Below are 21,731 nucleotides of genomic sequence, written 5' to 3'. Positions count from 1 at the left end.
CTTGTGCAGCCTGGCCCTGCCCGCCGCTGCCGGCCCGCGTCTCAGGCTGTGTGTCGGGGGGACGCTCTGTGCCCGTTTAACTTAGTTCTGTCAGTCAAGGGCTGCTCTGTACAGATCCGAGCCTCGGAGGCTCCCTCTCCGTCCCGCTGGCCTCTCAGTTGGAGAGGGGAGACCCAGCGAGCGAGCGCCAGTCCTCCTTTGCCGCTCCCTCCCCGCGGGACCGTCCCGCGCTGCTTTGCCTTTTGTTCTTTATTTTTTCCTTTTCTCCTACCAGATATTTGGCGTCTTTATCTTTTGAAGAGGGCGATGTGCTGTCGGAGTTCCGCAGGTGCTCTGGTTGGCTGAGTGGGTCTGTAGATGTGGGTCTTGGTGTATTTGTGGGAGAGGGTGACCTGCGAGCGTCCTTCTGCTCCGCCATCTTCTCCGGGATCCAGGGCCTGTATTCTTAACTTTGTGGTGTCTCTTTTTGTTGGGCCTGCCTAGAGCTAGTTAAATTTCTCTTCGAAAGGACAGGCCTTTGTATGTTTGGCCACGGTTTTCACATTCTCCAAACCTCTGTTGTCCAGATTTGTGCTCTGGTAGATCACCGTGGTACGTGGGTCTTCCCTCTTCGGGTTTGAAACTCAGTTTTGCCGGAACATGAAGACTGACTCCCAACAGCCAAACTCATAAGAGACTGATATATAAATTAGGCTGTTTAATTTGTTCTGTCTGCCATTCTCCATATGTGCATAGGGAGACAGTTGGTAACTGGAAGATTTCATGATCACCTCGTGGAGCCATGATACTCCAGATACTGAAGGGATCTGCTTTCCAGTGAGATCATCTTGCTAATCTCTGGACAGTGGTAGAGACGTTAACACATTCTTGCACAAATTCTGGGCTCCCTGTTTCCAAACTTCACACAGGCCATGCTGCCATCCATGAACAATCTTCTGGAGTTACGTAGGTTTTCGCTTTCTTCGTTTTAGTATGTCTCCTGAGATCACGCCTTTGTCTCTTTGATTGAAGCTGGAAATTTCCCATATCCTCAGCTGCTTTTCTGAAATCTCTTCGTATGACTGACTAACTTTCACATGTGGCCGGTGTCTTCTAGGGCATGTCAGTTCCATCCTGCAAGTCTAACCTTATTTTCAAGAACTGCAGAGAGACCTCAGGAAACCGCCCCCCCCCCACCATGTGCTAGGGGTGGTCATTATCACAGAGGAAAATCTCAAACACTTCACTGAAAACCCAGGAGAAACATTCCTTTGATCACAAAGAAGATGGCAAATTGGGTGCATTTAAAAACAGACTAAAACTTGTGAATTGTTACCAAGGAGGGTGTCTTTTGAAAAGGACAGGTCAGGACAGGTGCTTGATGAAATAAGGGTAAAGGTCAGCATTTGTGGACCTGGTCAGCACATGGGATGGGGCACTGAGCAGCATCTGCCCAACAGAGTTGAACCCAAAGGGAGATGCCGGGCCTGAGCAGCCCACTGGTACAGAGGGCCCCTGCCAGCTTATGTGAGTGTGGCTCTTGTGCCCAGGAAAAAACCCTGGGGGGTCTGCACTCAGCAAGTGTTTATTGTGGACTGCGAGCAACTAGAAGACAGATGCTAGATTTTACTCAAATCTGTGATTCCGGCATCTGGCAGGAGAGCTGGTATACTATAGAAAAGACAGTAATTTTTTTTTTAATGAATGGATTTCATTTACATGAAATATCTAGCATAAACAAATCTGTAGAGACATAAAGTAGAATAGTGGTTGCCTGGAGGTGGCAGGAGTGGAGATTGGGGGTAGAGGGGAGAAATAGGGAATGACTGCTAAGAGGTACTGGTTTTCTTTGGGGGATGATGAAAATGTCCTGGAATTAGATAGTGGTGATGATTGCACAATTCTGTAAATATACTTAAACCACTGAATCTTACACTTTAAAAGGATGATGAATTGTGTGGTATGTGACTTACATAGCACTTGAATTGTATCTCAATAAACTTAATTTTTAAGTGAAAGAGAATTTATTGCCGGTGAGAATGCAGAATGGTACAGCTATTTTGGAAGGCATTTTGGCAGCTTCTTACAAAACTAGTTGTACTCGTACCATATGATTCAGGATTGCACTCTGAGGTGTTGACTCAAATGAGTTGGGAACCCAGGTCCACACAGAAACCTGCATATGAATGCTTATAACAGCTGTGTAATATAGTCACCAAAACTGGAAGCAACCAAGATATCCTTCAGTAGGTGAATGAATTTTTTTTTTAAAGGCAAACAGTGATATGTTCATATAATGGAATATTATTCAGCAGTAGAAAGAAATGAACTATCAAGTCACAAAAAGACCTGGAGGAAATTTAAATGCATATTGCTATGTGAAAGGATTCAGTCTGAAAAGGCCACATACTGTATAATTCCAATTACATGACCTTTTGGAAAAGGCAGAACTATAGAAATAGTGAAAAGATCAGTGGTTGCCAGGGGGGAGGACGGGATGAACAAGGAGATTTTTGTGGCATATTCTGTGTGATCCTGTAATGATGGGTACGTGACATGATGCACTTGTCAAAACCCATAGAACTTGAAAACACAAAGAGTGAACCCTAATGTAAATTATGGACTTTAGTTAATAATAATGTTTCATGATTGGTTCATCAGTTGTAACAAACGTACCACACTAACTCAAGATGTTAGTAATTAGGAAACTGTGGGGGTTGGGGAGAGAAAACATGAAAGTCTGTAATTTCAGCTCAATTTTCTGTAAATCTAAAACTTCTCTAAAAGTAGTCTGTTAAGTTTTTTAAAAATAATTCAAAACACAAAAAATAATACGCCAACAGTCATGTTCCTACCATGCAGAACTGACACTTTGTATTATTTGCTTCAAGTTTTTCTTTCTTTGAAATGAAAGAAATAAAACATTACCGGTGAAGCACCCCTTGACATCCCTCAGTTCTTTTCCCCAAAGGAAACGCCTATTACTAGTGCAAAGCCTCGCTTTTATATTTTTATATTCATCTATGTGCATGAGCAATGAGTTGTATTATTTTTCAGGTGTTTAAAAGCAATGCGTAAGTTGCATAAACTATATAACCATGTTTTGCAGCTTGCATTTTTCGTTCAGCCTAATGCTTTAAAGATCTATCCATGTTGCTAAATATAGGTCTATGTTTTTATCTTAAAAAAAAACTGCTTTTAACTATAGTATTACATTCTATTGTATATACGTTACTTCATATTACTTTTCTATTTCTCTATTGATGAGAGAGAGCGCCGAATCCTAACCAGTAGACCACCAGGGGAGGTTCTCTATTGATGGATGTTCAGATTATTTCTAATTTTATGTTACTACTACTAATGCAGCAATAAAAATTTTTGACACAAGGAAATGGAATGAATGAGAAGGTGAAACCCTGAAGCAGGCCCGCTAGACATCAAGCAAATGGTAGGACAGGGATGCGACCCGGGGCGTTCTCAAAAGCAGGCTCATCCGTGCCGCTCTGACCTGCTGGAGTCCTTGGGAGTTATCACTTGGGGAATGGAGAACCAGTTCACTAGCTGATGTTCACATGATCCGTTAACTAGTTACATAGGCTTGAGACCTATAATAGGGACCATTTTAAGTTGAGTCACTGTAGAGCTGAGAATTTGTTAGGATTGGGGCACTAGGATTTATAAAGTAGAAGAGATGGACACTTTTCTAGAGCACAGATATTGCAGATAATAGTGCTCAGACCCACTCTCTTTAGTGTTTTTTGTGCATAGTAATCTCTCCAAGGTACCAACAGTATGCCACAATTCACCAGCATTCACTAAGCACCTACTGTGTGCCTGTTGCCAACCCAAGGGAGGACCAGTTCTTGTCTGCTGGAAGTGCTTGGTCTCCTGGGCTCCAGCAAACACAGTGCCAGGCCTTTGGGGGACAGACCCGCTTACCGAACTGAGCAATCTCTTAAGACCCAGAAAGGAGATTGAAAATACAGACAACTCCTTTCTTACCAAGCAGGAGTATCTACAGCTCTGTCCCTCGTGCCTAGAGAGCCATGCTCGGATTGCAAGATTTGTTGTACCATCAAAGGAGGGGTGATCAGTTTGAGGTTGAGCACTAAATGTCCATGAAGCATGGCCAGTTCTGTCCACAACCTTTCTTAACTTTTTTCCCTCCTAGGAAGGAGCCAAGAAGTTTCAGAGAGTAATTCTCAGAGTAATCCAGAATCATCTTCACAAAAGATAATACCAGAAAGCTCACAGGGATAAAAAGACATGCTTGCTAAAAAGAATATTTCCCAGCCTCGGCGGGCCCTTTGAGCCAACAAAAGCAAAACCTCAGTCAGCTTTTAATGAGTGAGAGAGAACAGCTAGAAGTGGGTGGGGAAGGAGGCAGAAGGAGGCTGTTTAAAAGACCCTAAAATGCTGCAGCTGTTCTGGCTAATTTTTCTCATTTCACTGATGTTCCAAGCTCTTTGTCTTCTTTGTGGGGCGAATTCATTTGGCTCTCTCGTGAGTCACCCTGACCGCAAATAATCTCTCTTGGAGTAGCCCTTATGAAAATAGACAGTTCCCGTTGCATTGTGTGAACTGGCCATTGTGTGTCCCTTCCCTGGGTCGGCTCTGCCTGCATCCGCACATGTCAGGGCTTCTGAGGTCTGAGCACAGCCTCGGTATGCGGGGCGGCGGGGCGCGCTGGGCGTGACATCTGGAGTCCGAACTTGAGGCAGGCGAGGGAGACTGCAGACTGCCGGTCCTGCCCGCTGAATGCTCCACCTGGAAGGTTTCTAGATTTCATAGATGTAACCTTCTCCACCGGGGTTTTATGACAATTATCGATGAGAAAGTAGACAACATCAGAGGAAGTTCTGTGTAAATAAACGTTACTAGCCTTTCAACCTGGATCTTGCCAAATTGAGCTTTTCCCTTCTAGTCTTGTCTTTATTATCTGGCCAGCAGATCTGACCAAGCAGCATTCTTATTTAAAATTTCCCTAGAGAGACACTGAGCTCTTTAAAGTAGAGACTAGAACAAGTACATGTTGTCTTTGCTGCCTAGCAGAGCTGCCTCTTCCCTGATGACCACCTTGATTTGATGCTGCGAGACCACCCAGGACCTCGCTCTCATCCCACGGGCTTTTCAGGTGGAGGTGGTGCCACCCTTGCTGGGAGTTGGAGCACGTAACGGAGGCCAGGACAGTCCGCACGTCGTGTTTCCCTGGCCTCACTGACTGGTTTGGGAAGGGCACGTGACCCAGTCATAACCACTGAGATCCACTGGGACTTTGGCTTTGCCAGAATGAGCGCTGTGCTTGGCCAGCCTTCTCGTCCTTGTGAGGGGAGAGCAGTTTGTGCGTGGAAACCACACATGGAGGAGAAGTGAGTCAGGCTGAGCTGGGAGAGGGAGAAGGTAAGGATGGTCACGGTATTGTCCTCTAGGCCCTGAACGAAGCTGCCTTGAAGGCACCATCACCCTGGTCTTTCTCGGCCTGTGAGCCCCGTTCCCTTTCGGCCTGAGTGAAGCACGGCTGAGTTTCCTGTCCCCGGGAACCAGGAGTTCTAACCCCTTCAGGAGCAGGTCTCGCTTGTACCCGCCATCTAGCAGAGAGCCTGGTGGGCAGGGGAGGCTCAGTATGTGTCCCTGGTATAAATAAATTCTCATTCAGTTGAGCACACGTTCATTGAACACTTCTGAGGAACAACATATTGTTCTGGATCCTACAAGACTGCGCCATCCAACATACGTGGCTCCTTTACATTTAAATTGGTGAAAATTAAATTAAAAAAAAACTTCAGTTCCCCAGTCACACCGCCTACTTTTCAAGTGTTCATTAGCCATGGCTGGCTCCTGGCCACCATATGGGGCCATACAGGTATAGAAAATTTCCATCCTGGCAGAAGGTTCTGCAGGACGGTGTCACCTTAGAGACTAAACATACGTGTGACCCCGACCCTGCCCCCAAGAAGCTGTATCCGTGCAGTGGTCTCTTGCATAGAAAGCAGAACACACAGAACCGTAGTCTGACTTAACTGAGAAGACTGATGTATAAAAAAGGCCAGCTTTGGTTTTCTCATGTCTAATTATTTACGTATAAATTCTGACGAAGTGGTTTAATGAGAGAAGTGACTACGCAGAGCCTCGCATCACACAAAGTGAGGTTCGCATTAAGTGTTCTTTCTCGCAAGAGGAACTAGTGCTTATTGGGCCTGGAAACAGAGGAGAGGTGGGATGGAATGCCTGGTTGATTTTTGGAGACTTTTCAGGAAACAAGTCATTGACTTTAAGGGGACCTTCCCTTGAGTGGTCAAATCCTAAAATTTCTCACGGACCTTATTCCTTCTCTTGCAAAATGACGGCAGTTCTGAGTGAGGGAGAGCCGTGACCAGTTTCTAGGAGAGGGGCTCCTGGACACCCCGTGCTCCCGTCTGCTCTCTTGGGTCCCATTTCAGGCTCTTTGCTGTCCCCTCCTTCAGAGCAGGGTGTCTGAAGCACGTTCTGACCGAGGTGTACTCACTCTGCAGACGTATGAAAGCCCCCCCACAGGTCCCTGCTCCAGAGCCGTCCTTTTCACAGCCCTGAGAAGCCGCCCAAGAGGCGTGGATGGGAGGGATTGTGCCCTCACCAGGGCCGACTTCAGCCTCGCAGACTGAGCCCAAGCTGGCCACACTGGATGTCAGCCTCATCTCCTCAGTTCCCCCCGAGGGCTCTCGCCTTAACCAACGTGTTAAGGAGCGTCTCCAGCTCCTGACTTCTCCTCAGAACTTGACTCCTGTCCCTGTCCTTATGATGGCCTCTCAAACCACCCAAGCCAGAAATTCTTCATCCTTCCTTGAAGCCTGGACAGCACTGCCGGTGCCCTTGGGATTTTTATAGCACTCTTATTGAGATAGAATTACCATATCCCACAATTCACCCGTTTTAAACATACAAGTCAGTGTTTTTTTTAATATATTCACAGGGTAGCAACCACAACTGAGATCTGGTTAGAACATTTTCATCACCTCAGAAAGGAAGTGTCACATCTGGCGGTCAGCCCTCGCTTCCCCAAGCTCCGCGTGTCTCCCCAGGCCCTAGGCAGGGCCTGATCCACTTTCCATCTCTGTAGATTTGCCTGTTCTGGACACCCCGTGTGAAAAGAAGCCTACAACATGTGGTCTTTTGTGACTGTCTCCTACTTAGCAGAGTATTTTTGAGGTCCATCCGTGCTGCAGCATGGAGCAGTACTTCATTCCTTTTTAAGGCGTTGGTGGATTCATTCATTAGTTGGTGGGCATTTGGGTGTTTCTCCTTTTTGGCTTTTATGAACAACACTGCTGTGGACATTCCTGTTCAAGTTGCTGTGTGAATATACATTTTCAGTTCTTTGGGGATATACTTAGGAGTGGAACTGCTGGGTCACGGGATGACCCTGTGTTTTGTATCATTCTTTTGGCAACATCAAATATTCTGATGTTTAAATCACGTGAGATTTAGTTTATCACTACTACGTCTTGCCTTCCTTAGAAGGTCTAAACCCTAAGGGGCAGAAAAAAAGCCTGTTTTCCCTTCTCCACCCAGTACCCACCACCATGTCTGCCTAACAGGAAATGCAATCACTGCTTGGACTTGAAAATGTAACGCAAGGAAGTAGAGACTTGTGAAGTTCGCTTCCTTGTTTAACCCTGATTGGTCACCTTTTTCTGTTTGTGCTACATCTGTTCTGTTTTCTAAAAGTATTTGGCCTCTCTGAGTCCCCGGTATCGTAGGTGAACCGATCTCCACACGGCAGGTGGTTTGTGTGCATCCTCTAGGTTGGGCTGTTCCGAGGAAGATGTCCCTCGGGGCACAGAGGAAGGTCACTTCCAGCACGTGTGCTTCCAGAAGACAGTTTGCAGTGTTCCATGCTGTGGAGAGGGGTCAGCTGTGGGGTATTAATGTACCTCTACAGAGCGGGGCTTCCCAGGGGCTTTGCTCATTTGTCACCAACAATTAAACTGTTTAAAGACACAGTAAAAGCCGTTAAGAGGAAAAGACGTCTTCCCCTCCTTGATCGAACCCTGAGAAAACAGCTTAAACAAAGGAGAGGAATGATGTCTGGTTTATGAAGTGGAGGCCCCGCAGTGGTCTTTGGGTCCATCCTGAGGTGAGATCAGAAGCATTTTCCCCTGAACTCCGGCCAGCAGGAAGAGCCCCACTCAGCGGCATTGTCAGTAACCGGCTCCTTACTCAGTGGGGGAACCACTGGGTGTAACAGGCAGCTGCTCTGAGGTGAGCAGGGCAGGACTCTGAGTCTCTAGCAGCAGGTGGCAGCGGTGGGCGAGGACGACCGTAAGATAAGGCCTGCGCTTCCCAGCATGAAATGGAAATTTCAGGCATAAGAGAACTAGGGTCTTGTATTGGGGTGTAACTGTCTTTCACGAGCTGTTATCAAGGGTTCGCTCAGTATCTAGAAGAATTGTTCTTCACCAGGTTTAATCAATACTAAACGAATGAAAGAATGTGCATTCTTCTTTTCTGAGTAGAGGGGAAATTAGGGTTCTAGTAATGACAATAAGAACTTCAAATTGTGTAGCACTTAATAGGCACGTGGTAGCTATGCTAGCCAAGGATGACGGAGATTTCAGTTCCTGCCTCTCGTGTCAGTTGCTCTTGGCCACTGGGACGGTTGTGATGGGAAGGGTCTTTGAGGCCAGTTTCAGGCTCAGCAAGAAAGGTGGTCACATGGTGTCTGTCATGAACACCTGAGATAACGAGGTGGCCCACGTGGTGAATATCTGCCCTAGACCTTGACCCCCTGACAACAAGGGCAGCATCTTAACAGCGTGTTCGGAACCGAGCACATTGCCTGTATGTAGTGATTAGCCCCTAAGTCCCATGTCCCATGGAGGAGTGGGTGATTTCCTAGGTTTAGAATTGTCCTGTGGTTCTAAGTGAATGACACACATTAAATGCCTTAACGGTAAATGAATTTTTGCAACAGAAATATTTCCCAGAGAACTGTGATCTTTATGGAGCTGTTGCCTTGATGTTTTCAGGAAAAGCTTTCCATTTTGTTACAACAGAATAATATACTTAAAGAATTTCAACTTAAATTGGCTACTCAAAATAAATTTCCTCATTGTCTGTTTCAGTGGTCTAGAGAGGAATCTTGGCATCTTAGAACAAACACAGGCCTGGAAGCCAGATTTGGGTTTTACTTAAGCTCAACCATTAACACGCTGTGTGACCTGAAGATAGTCACTTCTCCTCTCCCAAGGGTCCTCTATAAAGTTAAAGAAGTGAAGTCAGCGCTTTGATTCTGTGAGTCAGGATAGAGGATGAAAAATAGAGCTAGTTTCAACAACGCAATTTCTCTGTCTTCGGCCCAGCTGATAGCTTCTCTGATTTCATCTTCACATTCTGTGCAAGAAACAGCGGTCCTGGGGTAAGGCGGGGAATGGCATTTTTAACGATGATCACTACAGGACGATGTCAACACAGTGAAAGCCTTTGTTAGTATCTCTGCAGAATCTTGCATGAGATTGGCCCTATGTTCCAAATGTGTAATACATACAAATCTGATGTATCCCCTCAGACACGTCTTGGCTGACATTCAGCATCAAGAATCTGACAAATACGTTTTTATGTTTATGTATATTCTTCCTGATTCTAAAAAAGTATTTAAGATAGTAATACTCAACACCATAGAAATAATTGTCTGAAAACCTTTAGAATGAGATTAAAAGGACAAGAGCCAAGTTTTGGGTTTTTAAAAAATCATTATTTTAGGAAACTTAAAGTGAGGAAAGCTTCCAAAATTGATGGTGAAATATAATTCCGTGGTTCCTGGCAGCCAAAGCAAAGAGCTACCTGGTTCTCCTTGTCTGATACCAGCTGGGGTAATTGGCTTTGGGGGAAACGGGGAAAATGCAGGCACAATTTGTCAGCCTACCAGGCCTGGTCTCTTAGCCTCTTACCAAGGCAGTGGCCGTCAGTTAATAAACATTGAATTGCAAACAAGAGTGAGGACACAGACCAAGCCTTATTTAATCGATAAATGGCTATTTTACTGGTTGTTTGGTAGACGTTAACCAGGCCACACATAATAATAGTAGCTGATGCTTGCTTTTATAGTGCTAATGTGCTAGACACTGTTCTAAGCACCTTATCTGTGTTAATATGTCACATCCTTACAACAGCTCTGTGAGTTAGGAACAGTGCTCTGAGGTCTGTGATCTTAACCGCTCCTCCATCCTGCCTCTCCCATGTCTGAGGCCATGCAGAGATTTACCTTAGCACCAGTGATACAGCTCAGCTCCCCGGCTCTCAGCCACCTCCGGACAGAATGTCTCATTTAAAGCAACAAGAACCAGCTAAAAACTAGGCGTCTGCGGTGCTCTCTACCCCGGGGATCAGTTGTTCGCTCACTGAGTGAACTGGTTCTTTCTGCATTGTTTTAAGGTGGCGTCTTGAATGTTAAAGGGACAGTGCAGGCTCTGAGCACTGTTACCCACCTCGGGGTGGGTGTGGATGCATCTTACGTCAGCCACGCACCTTCTTGTCCTTGGATGTCTTTCTTCTGCGTGGGGGTGCTAATCAGCCAGCTCCCTCGGGAGGTGGCTGCCTGGGAAACTGAGAAGAGGTCTTGGGCCTGGCTCAGGACATAACGAGAGAGGGTCACGGCCGAGCAGTGACGTGTGCCTCGGGCACACACGCCTGTGTGTCTCTGCCAGGCGTGGTCGAGCTCACGATCAGGGGTTCCCTCCACACTGCATGGCTGCTGAGATTAGTTTCCCTTCCAGAGGAGAATAGAATGTGGTGATTCACACCATTCATTGATTCATTCTGCAAAAATGTAGTGAATTCCTGCTTTGTACAAGATACACAATAGAAAAATGAATGTCTTTTTCTCCAAAAATTTTATTCTAGCCACAGACATATAAATTTTAACAAATAATTTCTATCCAGTGAGGTAATAATCAGTGCTGTAAAGCGCTGTGGTAAGGGCAGACAGCACCACAGAGAAGGTGCCAGTGTACTTCGATCTCTGTGTACGGAGCTTATGAGGAAGTGTGTTTCGACAGCCACCTGGCATGACCAACATCCCCAGGTTGTTTTTTTTTTTCTTTGCAACTGTCCTATTCAGAAAACATACAGTGCCACCATTGGTAAGCTATCTCTTAGAGTCTTGGTGCAGTTACACACTCAGGTAGAGAGGATGAAACTTACCTATTGTGATTGGTCAGTATTTTTCAAGGTAAGCTGTGAGCTGTGAGCAGGGAGATAAGCCAGGGGCACAAGGAGTCAGTCCTGGGCAGGTGGACGCGGACACCAAGAGAGAAAATCAGAAGTGCCTGAGATGAGCCTGCACGGGCATTCCCTCCAAGGCCAGTTCTGTGTCCGTTAAGAAATAGTTCTCTCCAGACACATGAGAACTTCAGGGAACAGTGACGAGGGTCCGAAATGGCATCACTGGGGCTGAAAAACCAAAATAAAGCCATTTTGCATCTAACCTTCGATTTCAGAGAGGGCTTTGCCCGAGTCCTGTTTAGGATTGCCACAGAATGCTTCCTTGAGAGAAGTTAAAGGCTTTCTTTCACTTTTGCCCTCTCACTGCCTCGTGAAGACAGGCATCCAGAATCCCCATCGGCAGGTGAGGAAATCCGATTTGCGGCCTGAGATCACACAGTGAATGGGACAAAGGCTCACAGGCAAGCGTTTAATCTCTTGCCCCACATGTGCACTTCAGTTTAATGTTTAGAATGAGGAGAATTCTTCTCAGTGGTTTTAAGAAAATAATAAAGCTTTATACTATATGTAATCACCTGAAAGAAAACATTACAGCCAGGAGGACACTTTGGAGGTCATCTCATCCGGTGCTCTCGTGCTGAGAGGTGGACTCCGAATCCAAGGGACAGCTCCAAATGCCCCAAGGGGCCCAGCTGTTCAACCTGCTCAGCCCTCCTGGTTTCTTCTTCTAACTGAAAATGCCTCCAAGAGCGGTTTAAGAGTCTCTGCTTATCCTTCCAGGACTCAGTTTAAGGACATCTGCTGGGGCCCTGGAAGCCCCTCCCGCCCTTAGCCTGCATCTGCGTTCAGGGCCTTCCCTTTGCCTTTGTTGAGGGCCCTGGCTCCCCTCCCCGACCCCCTGCAGGTCTCTGCCCTTTTATCAGACTCTCACCATTGCCCTAACCACCACTGGCTTCAGTCTGCGGCAGAAAATTAAGCCTGTGCAGTTCAAAAGGATACAGATCGCTGACCAGAAGCAGAAGAGGCCTCCCTTTAAGGTGTTATATAGCAGGCCTGCTGTCCTTTGTCTGCTTCTGGATGGGTCAGCTTGCACTGAAGCATCTCTTTCCTGCCCCTTTTCTAATGTTGCAAGAAACAGTGTCTCCAATAATTGGATGCCTCCCTAAGTCCCCAAAACCTTCAGCCTTGTTAAACCAGTTGTTTTACCACCTTGTCACAGCAACTGGAAGTTTTTCCTGGATAGGATATTTCTTACGGCCTTGCCTCCCACCTCGTCTCATCCTTTTCTGCATTTAGACTTGCTCTCTTTGAACTCTCTGTTCCTGAAACCATTTCTAAATTATTCAGGATGCTGTTGGTTTCAAGTGACATATACTCAGCTTGAGTATCAGAGGCAAATGGAAGTAATGGAGAACTGGACACCATTGAAAGGGAGGGTGATCACGCAAATCTTAGGACAAGCTGCAGTTTAGGGGGAATCGGAACAGGGGTTCTCCCTGGAGACAGGCGCCTTCCACAGGCGGGAGGCATGGCTGCTGGCGGCTCTGGAGCCGCCTCACTCGTGGCTTCAGCCACCCCGCGTGGACGGGCCCACCACCCAGATTCAAAGCTCAGGGTCCAGCTTGGGTCTCTTGCTCATTTTGGGGCCGGTCAAGGTGGGCCAGAGAGACAGGGTCTGTAAAGGAACGTGGATGGCATGAGGGGAAGAAGACGGAGTTCTCATTAAAATGTATCTGCCATTACCCAGAGCCAGGAGGTGCTGGGCCCGCAGAACTAAAGGTGTCTGGTACAAACCGAGCCCATCAGGAGAGGGGTGATTAAGAAATTTAAGTGGCAAGAGCAAGCTGAAAGACAACAGGCATAATACGCTTTAAAAAATACGTTACGTAGTCAGTATAGCTACCCTAACTGACTTTCCCTTCATCGACGCTCCCGATTAATTAACTCTGCGCCCCCTTGTTAAGGCGGGATCTCCTGCCCACAGGAGGCTGGATGCTCCCTGCCAGGAGGCTGGTTTCCAGGACACCCGCGCATCTCTGCTCCCACCAGTTGAGGTGTAAGCTTTCTGAGAGTCCCTTGTGTGTCTTGCCAGACCTGGGAATGCCAGCTGGACGTGTTGTAACGATACCATTTAATTTAATATTCCCCCAAATGAAAATGCAAAAAAAGAAAGTCATTTCTATGACAATCAAGTTTAATTCAGAAAGATTTGATGACAGTAGCTGGAAGCAGTGGCTCTTCTGCAGCGGAGAAGGGGCTTTTCCCTTTTATTCCAGAATCCGTTCTGGAGTCTAATCCCCTGTGTTCAAGTTCTAGCACACTGCTTAGCAGCTGTGTAACCTTGGGCAAGGGGTGGAATCTTCCTGAGACTTAACCCCTTTACGGTAAAATGGAAATATTAACAACCTGGTTGGGAAATTCTAAGCATTAAATAAGATAGTGTATTCACAGCTCTAAGCACAGTTCCTGGCACATAGTAAGCACTCAGAAATGGGACACGTGTCATCATCTTCATAATTATAATTGGCAATTGCAACTTGAAATGAGACATATACATTGATACAATGTCACAGGGCTCATGTTAAATGATATAAGAGGGTTGTTTCCATTAAAGAATTTAATAAATTTATTTCCTTTCATAACAATTCGAGACAAGAGAGCCATAGAGATAAATCATTTATTTATCAAATCAGTTTCTGAAAACCTAAGTAATTTTTTTAATGTAAAAGGCGACCTCCAAGAAAACCCGGTGTATTAGAACAAGTCTGTAGTACATTCCTCTTCTCTAGTATGTTTGGCTTTTGTAAAAGTTAGAAAGCCAGGAATATGACGCAGGGGAGATAATTGGAGAGTGTCCAGGAGGTTTTAAGGAGGCCCTCAGAGCATCAGAACCCGTGTTGTCTCTATTCATAGCTTTGCTTTCTGGACCAGCATGCTAGAAGTTGCTATATTCTTTTCATTTGTGTCTTTCACAGAGGGCAGTAAAATTTAGTTCTAATTATATTTAGGGCATCTGGATTCTAGTCAGCGTTTCTGGCTCTGTTTTAGAACCTAAAGTCTGCGGCTTATTCCTAATGTGGAAAATGGAATAATCCCCCAGGCCTGAGAAGAGCTCCAGCATTCAGGCTGCCGTTACTATAGCGAGGCGCTGCTACAGACATCACAAGACTTGTTAGACAAGGAAACATGATTACAGTGGATTAGAGAAACTTGCCAGGGCCTTGAAGGATTTATTACTTTTTAAATTCTGAATGAGACATAAGTGTGCTTTTCCCCTCTTAATTTGGGACCCCATATGGAGAAGGTGAAAAAATTCCTCAGCAAATTCTAGAATGCTTAGCTGCTTGGTTGGGTGTTATGTGCAAGTCATATTGCAAAGGGCACGAATACTTGCTTGGCAGAGACGCAAAACAGTCACTCCTTTCTGTCTGCACTGCCAAGTTAGTTACTGCCCTGTCTCCCAGTGGCAGAAAAATGCAGCTCCTTGGGGAGCCTTCTGGAAGGCAGCATGATGTAATGGAAAAAGCAGTGCACTCGGCGGCGGCATGAGGCCTGGATTGCAGCGTCCACACTTAGAAGCTCTGTGATTTTCACCAGGTTGCTTAAAGTCTCTGAGCCTTAATGTCCTTTTGTGAAACATAGGAACGATAATTCCCATCTCAGAGGGTGGCTTTAAGGATTAAATGTGTTAAATATCATGTATAGAATCGCAAACATTAGCTGCATTAGCGTCAAAATGGCAACCTGTAGTACGCTCGTCTGAGTTTACAGATCTCAGAATTTGGCTGATGTCCTAAATTAGGGAGGAAATTTTTTCTTAGTATTCAAAATTTTTATTAAAATTTTTTTTAATTTTTATTTTTATACAATTCTTAAAGGTTACTTTCCATTTACAGTTATTACAAGATATTGGCTATATTCCCTGTGTTGTACAATGGATCCTCAAGCCTGTCTTAAACCCAGTGGTTTGTACCTCCCACTCTTCCCATATTGCCCCCCACTGGTAACCACTGGTTTGTTCTCTGTATCTGTGAGTCTGCTTCTTTTGTGTTTTATTCACTAGTCTGTTGTGATTTTTAGATTCCACATATAAGTGACATCATACAGTATTTATATTTCTATATCTGCCTTGTTTCACCAAGCACAGTGCCCTCAAGTCCATCCATGGTTCTGCAAATGGCAAAATTTTGTTCTTTATTACAGCTGAGTAGTATTCCGTTCCACCACCTCTTCTTTATGGGAGGGACTTTTAAAAAATAAAGATGTCTTTCACCTTATCTGTTCTCCACATTCTTTGGCTTCTCTGGATGCTGAAGAGATAGGGCAGTAGTTAGGAGCAACTTAGGAATCAGACCGACCTGAGTCTAACTTCACTTCTTACTAGCTGTTAAACCTTGAACAATTCACCTAACTTCTGTTATCCTCAGCTCCCTCATCTGTAAAATGGGTATAAAGATAGTACCTCAAGCATTCTTTATCCCGGTACCCTGTTTTATTTTCTGTACGGCATTTATAACTATCTGAAATTATTTGTGTTTATCTTCTGTCTCCCGCTGCAGTTGCCACTAAGATATAATCCCCATAAAGGCAAAGATTTTATAATGTCCTGTTTACCATGTTATACATCTTGCTGAAGATAGTGACCGGTACATTATTGTTATTTATTCTTTTCTCCTTTGACTTCTATTTTTAAAAATTCCCTCCCAGTGTCATGGCTAAATTTGTATACAGTAGCTGAGTTAGAAGCCAGGCAGAGTTGTTTTCTGTTTGGAAATACCTGTATTCTTACAGTTGTGTTTCTGTTTCCTAAAGATGCTTACTCAGCCTCTGATACGCAGTTGACTGGTGACATCAGCTAGCAAAGAGCATGACTTTCCGCCCGGCTCTCACTTTGAGGGATGGTTGGACAGGGCTCAGAAAGGTCTTGGATTTCAATTTATCTAGGAAGGTATTTAGCAAATTATTTTTAACCATTTGGATTTGGTACAGATCACCCAAGGAACCTGTAGCCTCTGCAGCAGTGAGGAGTGAGAGTGGAAGGGCCGAGTGGAGCGGGAAGGGAAACAGGCTTCCCCGCTGCTTCCTGGGGGAACCTGGCATCTTTCTCCAGAGCCTGGACCACACTTGCCCCCTTCTCCCCGCCAGGCCCTCAGAGCATCCTCTTTGACTTTTATTTACTCAGCACCTTGGACACCACTAAGATTCCAAGATTTTCCACAGCTGCTCTGAGTTAGGCACTGCAGACAGATAGATGTTCAGGCTTGAGTTTCCCATCGTGCATTAGTGCTCTCCACGTGCAGAATTCATGGCAATGAACTATGTCATGGAGAGCATTGAGCCCTGAGAAGAGGAGCTCTTGACTACTATCTCATTCTGTCAAGCCTTGTGAACTGGTTCCTCTAAATCCCAGTGGGACCAACATGGGCTTAGGGGACGGGGTGGGGATGGTTTCTGAACACCCAGGGGTTGTATACAAAAGGTTGCATGTGTGTGTTTTATGGGGGAAAGATTTGGGTCATTAAGTTCTCAAGTGATGTCTTTAGTCTAAAATAGATTTGGAAGCACTGCCCTAAGTGGACCTAATATATTTTATAGTGTTTGCAAACTCTGCCGCTTTGCCCCCGGCAATCAGCTCTGTGTGGGTGGGTTGAGGATAGAGACGCTGCAGCGGTGCACAGCTGCCCAGTCTTGTTGGGCTGCCCTGTGGCTCAGTCCTGTCTCACTGAGCTTGCTGTTTGCACAGACATTTAAGCCAGGCCCATCGGAAGCCAAGTCCCGACTTGTCAGCAGAGGGCTTGGTTGAAGAGGGTACTAGGAAACTCTGTAAATGAGGTATCTCTGTAGATTTGGCTTTAAGGATAAAATAAAGCCACATCACCAACAAGCCTGGCTGTTAGTCTGGAGTTTCCTCCTCCAGTCACGAAGCACCGTTGCCATGCTTTTAGGGGAGGAACCACGATACACCGGACCTTGGCCCCGAGGAAGTGTAGGATGAGAGCTCTATGCCTCTGCCAGCAGCCTGACTGGATTTCTTACAGACCTTCAGAGATAGTGAACTTGTGTGAGTCACGTGCTTTAACTACCAAGTAAAGTGCTTCTGTCTTGTTGCACCGAAATTCTATGAGCTGTAAGACGTGGCGGTCTCTGCAGGGGAAGAGCCGCTGCCTGGTGCGAGTGTGTCTCTGTGCCTTAGTGGTGCGTGGGGCACTCGCTTCATCTTCAGCAGGAGTGTGGAGGCTTCTGCGTATTGAGCGTTTGTGCCACACTGGGTATGAAATTAGCCTTATTCAGTCCATATCCTGAGGTGAATGACAGTATTCCCATTTTAAAGATGAGGAAGCTGAGGTTCAGAGAAACGTAGTGACGGATCAGGTCTAAAATACAAGTGTAGGGCCCCATCCGTAGCAAAGGAGCCTCAAGGAGCTACCAGCAGATAGAGGTCTTCCTGAAGCCGAGCTGGTGGGTTGGGTGGGGTTTAAACTGGGGCGGGACTTGGGATGAGGAGCTGAGACCCAGCGTCCGAGGAAGCATGGGCACTTACTACCCTCCCCTCGTATTACTCTTCCTCGGTCTTTGTCCTTTAAGATGCAGATAATCTCCTTAACCAGAATTCTGTCAAGTCATCTGCGCAGGATTGGTTTTCAGGGCTTTTTGAGTTTGAATTGTAGGTTCTTGTGTCCTTCTCTGGTCTGGCTTTCCACCATCAAAGTCTGCACAACCATTTCCCACTGATGAACAGAGTAAGTCCTGCCTTCAGTCTCTGTCCCCTCCCCTCCCCAGGCCTTTGGTGGCACACACAGTGACTCAGAGACTTCCAGAGGCCCAGTGTGGCTTCAGGATCAGATGGGCCCCTCAGCAGGGCAGTCACAGACCATCTCCCAGCCTGGCCCCAGCCCGTCTCGCAGATCAGCACACTGTCACGCCGAGTCATAATTGTTTGTTAACTTCTTGAGGAGAAGAACTATGTCTCATCATCCTCTGTAGCCTCAGTACCTAGACTAGCAGAATCCCTGGCACACACTCGGCCCTTACTAAGAATATTTTAGAAAGAGTTAATGAACGTTTGACTCTTTGACAAGGAGTTGAAGAGAAGGACCAAGGACGTAATTAATAGGTCTTCTTCTGTCCACGGTAACCTCACGGTGCGCTTGGCTCATTCATGTTCAGTTTATGCTGGTCCAGTGGGGTTGCTGGTGCAGGAAGTGTGGGAGCTTCCCCAGGGCCCCACATTTCTGCTCTTCCCTTTTTTTTTTTTTTTTTAAGAAATCAGAAAAGGACTTCATGGACTGCCTTTTTAGATAACTCCTTAAGGATTTAACTCTGCAAGTCTGTATCAGTCAGACTCTTTTGGATGAAAGTTGGACGCAAACTTTAAAAGACTTAAGCAAACATGGGGATTTATTTGTTGAAGAAACTGAAACGTGCCTTAGTTTAGTCTTAGGCATTGTTAGATCCAGGTGTTCAAAGATGTCAGTAGTGACCTTTCAAATGTCCTCGTCCCTTGCCTGGCTTGTCTCTGCAGGGCTTCATCCTCAGGCCCCCTCCCTCCTCATGACAGCATGCTGGCACCAGTGGCCCCAGGCTTAGCGATGCCCATGGAAGGGAGCCTCATTCCAGTGATGCTAACTCATGTCCTGCTTTACTGGTCACTAATGACCCAGTCACAGTGATGGGGGGTAGGGCGGTAACTCACTGCTCAGATCTGGGACATGTTCCCATCGCCAGTGGTAAATGGGGGTAAATAACCCACCTAAGTTACACGACCTGAGACTCAGGGAGAAACTGATAAAAAATGTGAAAACTGGTATGATTCTCATAAGGCTGATAATACCGCAGGCTGAGCTCACGGAGTGAGAGCTGTCCACTGTGTTTGCCTTCCCTTTCTAGTTTGTTGCTAGTATTTCTCTTATTTCCAAGAGCTAAGTGGTGCGACGGATCCCAAGCAGGTGGCTCGTCGTCGTCTTTTTCTGTAAATATCCGTCCCCTAGGATTGTTCAGAATAGCCGGTTACTGCTTCCTCTGCCTTTTCACCTTGGCCCCTGTGAGTGGTCCAGCAGCACCCGCGTTTGTGTCGGGGCCCTGGAATGCCCGAGGCAGCGATGTGAACACAGCAGCTTTTGTGATTTGACTTGCGTTTCTTGATAATTCCCAGTGGTTTTTAAATTGGAATCCTGCTATGAGTTTTGATGCCATATAGACTTAAAGTCAATACTGTCCTCAGGAACATGCTTTGCCTTCACTTTCTCTTTGTGGTTAACCAGTGATTTCTTACATTCAGTGACTTTCTGATATTCAGCTCTGGCTGCCACTTGTCACTGTGATCCAGCCATAAAATATGAAAATTTGCAGGCCCTTCTCACATAGAGAGTAATAACAAAACACCATTGCACTTTGGGCCTTGTTTTGTTTCTTCCAGTTGGTAACCCAGCTTCTTCCTGCTATTCCTCGCGTCCTTATTTCCCAGCACGCCTTCCACCCAGTTTGGTTACCAGCTAGTGAGTGTTTTTTTGAGCTGCTACCACCCAGCCAGGACGGAAGTTGTAATTTTTTGAGTTCTCCTTTTCTGTGAAGTGCATCAGTAGGTCTTGTGTGCAAAATCATCCCGTTTATTTCTCATAGCAACCCTTCCTGGGTTGGGTATCAGTATGACTGCTTAACAGATGTGGAAATGAAGGTTAAGAGAGGATAAATAATTTGCCAAACATCTTAGAACTGGTAGGGGACCTGGGATTCAGTTCTGAGTCTGCTCACCTTTGAAGTTAATTCTCTAAGAATTAGGCTAGTTGTGTTAACATACTGGGAAAATATTAGATCTGATTTCTAACCTGAAGTTGAAGGGATAAAACTAACACATTTGAAACAATGAGAGTGAATTTAAGATAGGATAATTTCTGAGTGCTGTGTGACACTGTATAGTTTACGGTGCTATTCAGGTTCCGAAAGTGGTGAATTCTGCATCCAATTCCCACTGTCCTGCTATCTAAACCTGCCTGGGCCTATATAGAAATATTAAATCCAGACTTTATTTTGAATGTAACCTTGGCCCCAGTTTCACAGTATGTCAATTTGCTGTTTTGTTTACTGTGTGCTGTGAATTTAGACATTTTTGTCTTCTCACACTTCTCTCAAACCCAGAAATGCTGGTGAACCCTAAATATCTTTACATAATTCACCCTCACATCCACTGCCTTTTGGATCCTGTGAACTCCCTGATAAGCACAGGTCACAGTGATGAGTCCTTCATTATACGTCTGATCTGCCCAAATAGTGGCCAGGGATAAATTTTGATCTGCGCCCTGGGTATCTGCTACTTGGTTGGATCTGTGCAGTTCAGTTCAGCTGCAGCTCACTGCGTGCCTGGGGAGTGGCAGCCTGTGTGCAGGGCTCTGGGCAGAGACAGCGTGTTCACTCAGCCTCTGCTCAATGCTGGGCCCCTCCTGAGTGCGGGGGAAATAGAGTAGTCAAAACGGACAAGGCTCCACGTTGTCCTGGAGTGCACATCTTAGCTCTGAAAAAAGAACCTTTCAGCTAGTGGTGAGCACAAAGATGAAAACCAGACAGGGTGCTGGGTTAGAACTACTCGGGGTGGACAGGGAGGTCGGGAGGAAGACAGTTCAGACTCAGGTCAGTGAGGGTGCTGGTGAGAGGGGGGCTTCTGGGCGGAGTGCGGAGTCGGCTGGGGGGAGCCTGCAGGCCGAGGGCGCACCCCGGGCAAAGTCCTCAGTTGGGAACTAGCTAGTTCTGTTGAAGAAATGAGGGAGACGTGGGCAGGGTGGCGGGCAGGGCGAGGTCAGGGAGGTGGGAGGAGGTGAAGCTGGAGACGGCTGGGAGCGGGCGACCCGAGAAAGAGCTCGCGTTTGCCTTAAGCAGGAGCAAGAGGCGACAGAGTGGGGACGTTTTTGTTAAGTGGCTGCTCTGTGGGGAACGGATGGGGTGTGGACGCGTGGAAACAGTGTTTGGGTGTGAGCGGCTGAGCAACTAAGGGAGGTGATGTTACGACATGGACATTATCATATACCTGGCCAAGGAATCTGAATTTGGATTTTCTCCTACTGACAATGATGTGCCAATAATCGCTCTCGTTCATTGAGCACTGACCGGTGCCAGTCACGTGGCTCTCTGTGCAGCTCCACCACCTCCTCACCGCACACACAAACCCTTCTAAGCTGGCTTTGTTACCGAAGTCACCTTTTGCAGAGGAGGAAGTGAGGTGGAGGGAGACTAGATACCAACCACTCATCAGGGAAGGGGGCAGGAGCAGCGTGATTGCCGGGCACCAAACTCCTGGAAGGGGCCCGGGGCACTTGGGAAGCACGTGGGAGGCCGCTGGAGTTTGGCAGCGACTGTGAGTGTGGGGAGAAGAGCTGGTCCTGGTGACGGGTGAGAAGCGCACATCAGAGGGCCGCCTGCGCCGTGTCCCCCACCGGGGTGGACGCTCCCGCTCTGACCTGTTACCAGTTACCCAGGTCTGCCTGCAGGCGGCTAGATACACCTCTAACACAAACTAAAAATCAGGGATTTCTTTATTTTTTTTTTTTTTTTAAAAACTTTTT

The 21,731-nt window shown here is 46.4% G+C and overlaps 1 protein-coding gene across 15 annotated transcripts in view; it reads left to right on the top strand.

Annotated features, from left to right (window-relative positions):
• Positions 1-21,731, top strand: part of ATG7 (autophagy related 7) — a 308,165-nt gene that overhangs the window by 214,296 nt on the left and 72,138 nt on the right. For 13 of the 15 annotated variants that reach the window (XM_074344327.1, XM_074344321.1, XM_074344324.1 and 10 more), the window contains one exon: positions 18,879-18,938. The exons of the other annotated variants lie outside the window; for them this stretch is intronic. In XM_074344327.1, the coding sequence (XP_074200428.1) occupies positions 18,879-18,923 (45 nt within the window). In that variant the 3' untranslated portion in view covers positions 18,924-18,938. Of the gene's footprint in view, positions 1-18,878; positions 18,939-21,731 lie in introns of those variants that run through there. 15 annotated transcript variants of the gene reach the window in all.

This window comes from Camelus bactrianus, chromosome 17 (assembly GCF_048773025.1).
Source record: "Camelus bactrianus isolate YW-2024 breed Bactrian camel chromosome 17, ASM4877302v1, whole genome shotgun sequence".
NCBI classification, from domain to species: Eukaryota; Metazoa; Chordata; class Mammalia; order Artiodactyla; family Camelidae; genus Camelus; species Camelus bactrianus.
This window is presented reverse-complemented; position numbering and strand designations above follow the sequence as displayed.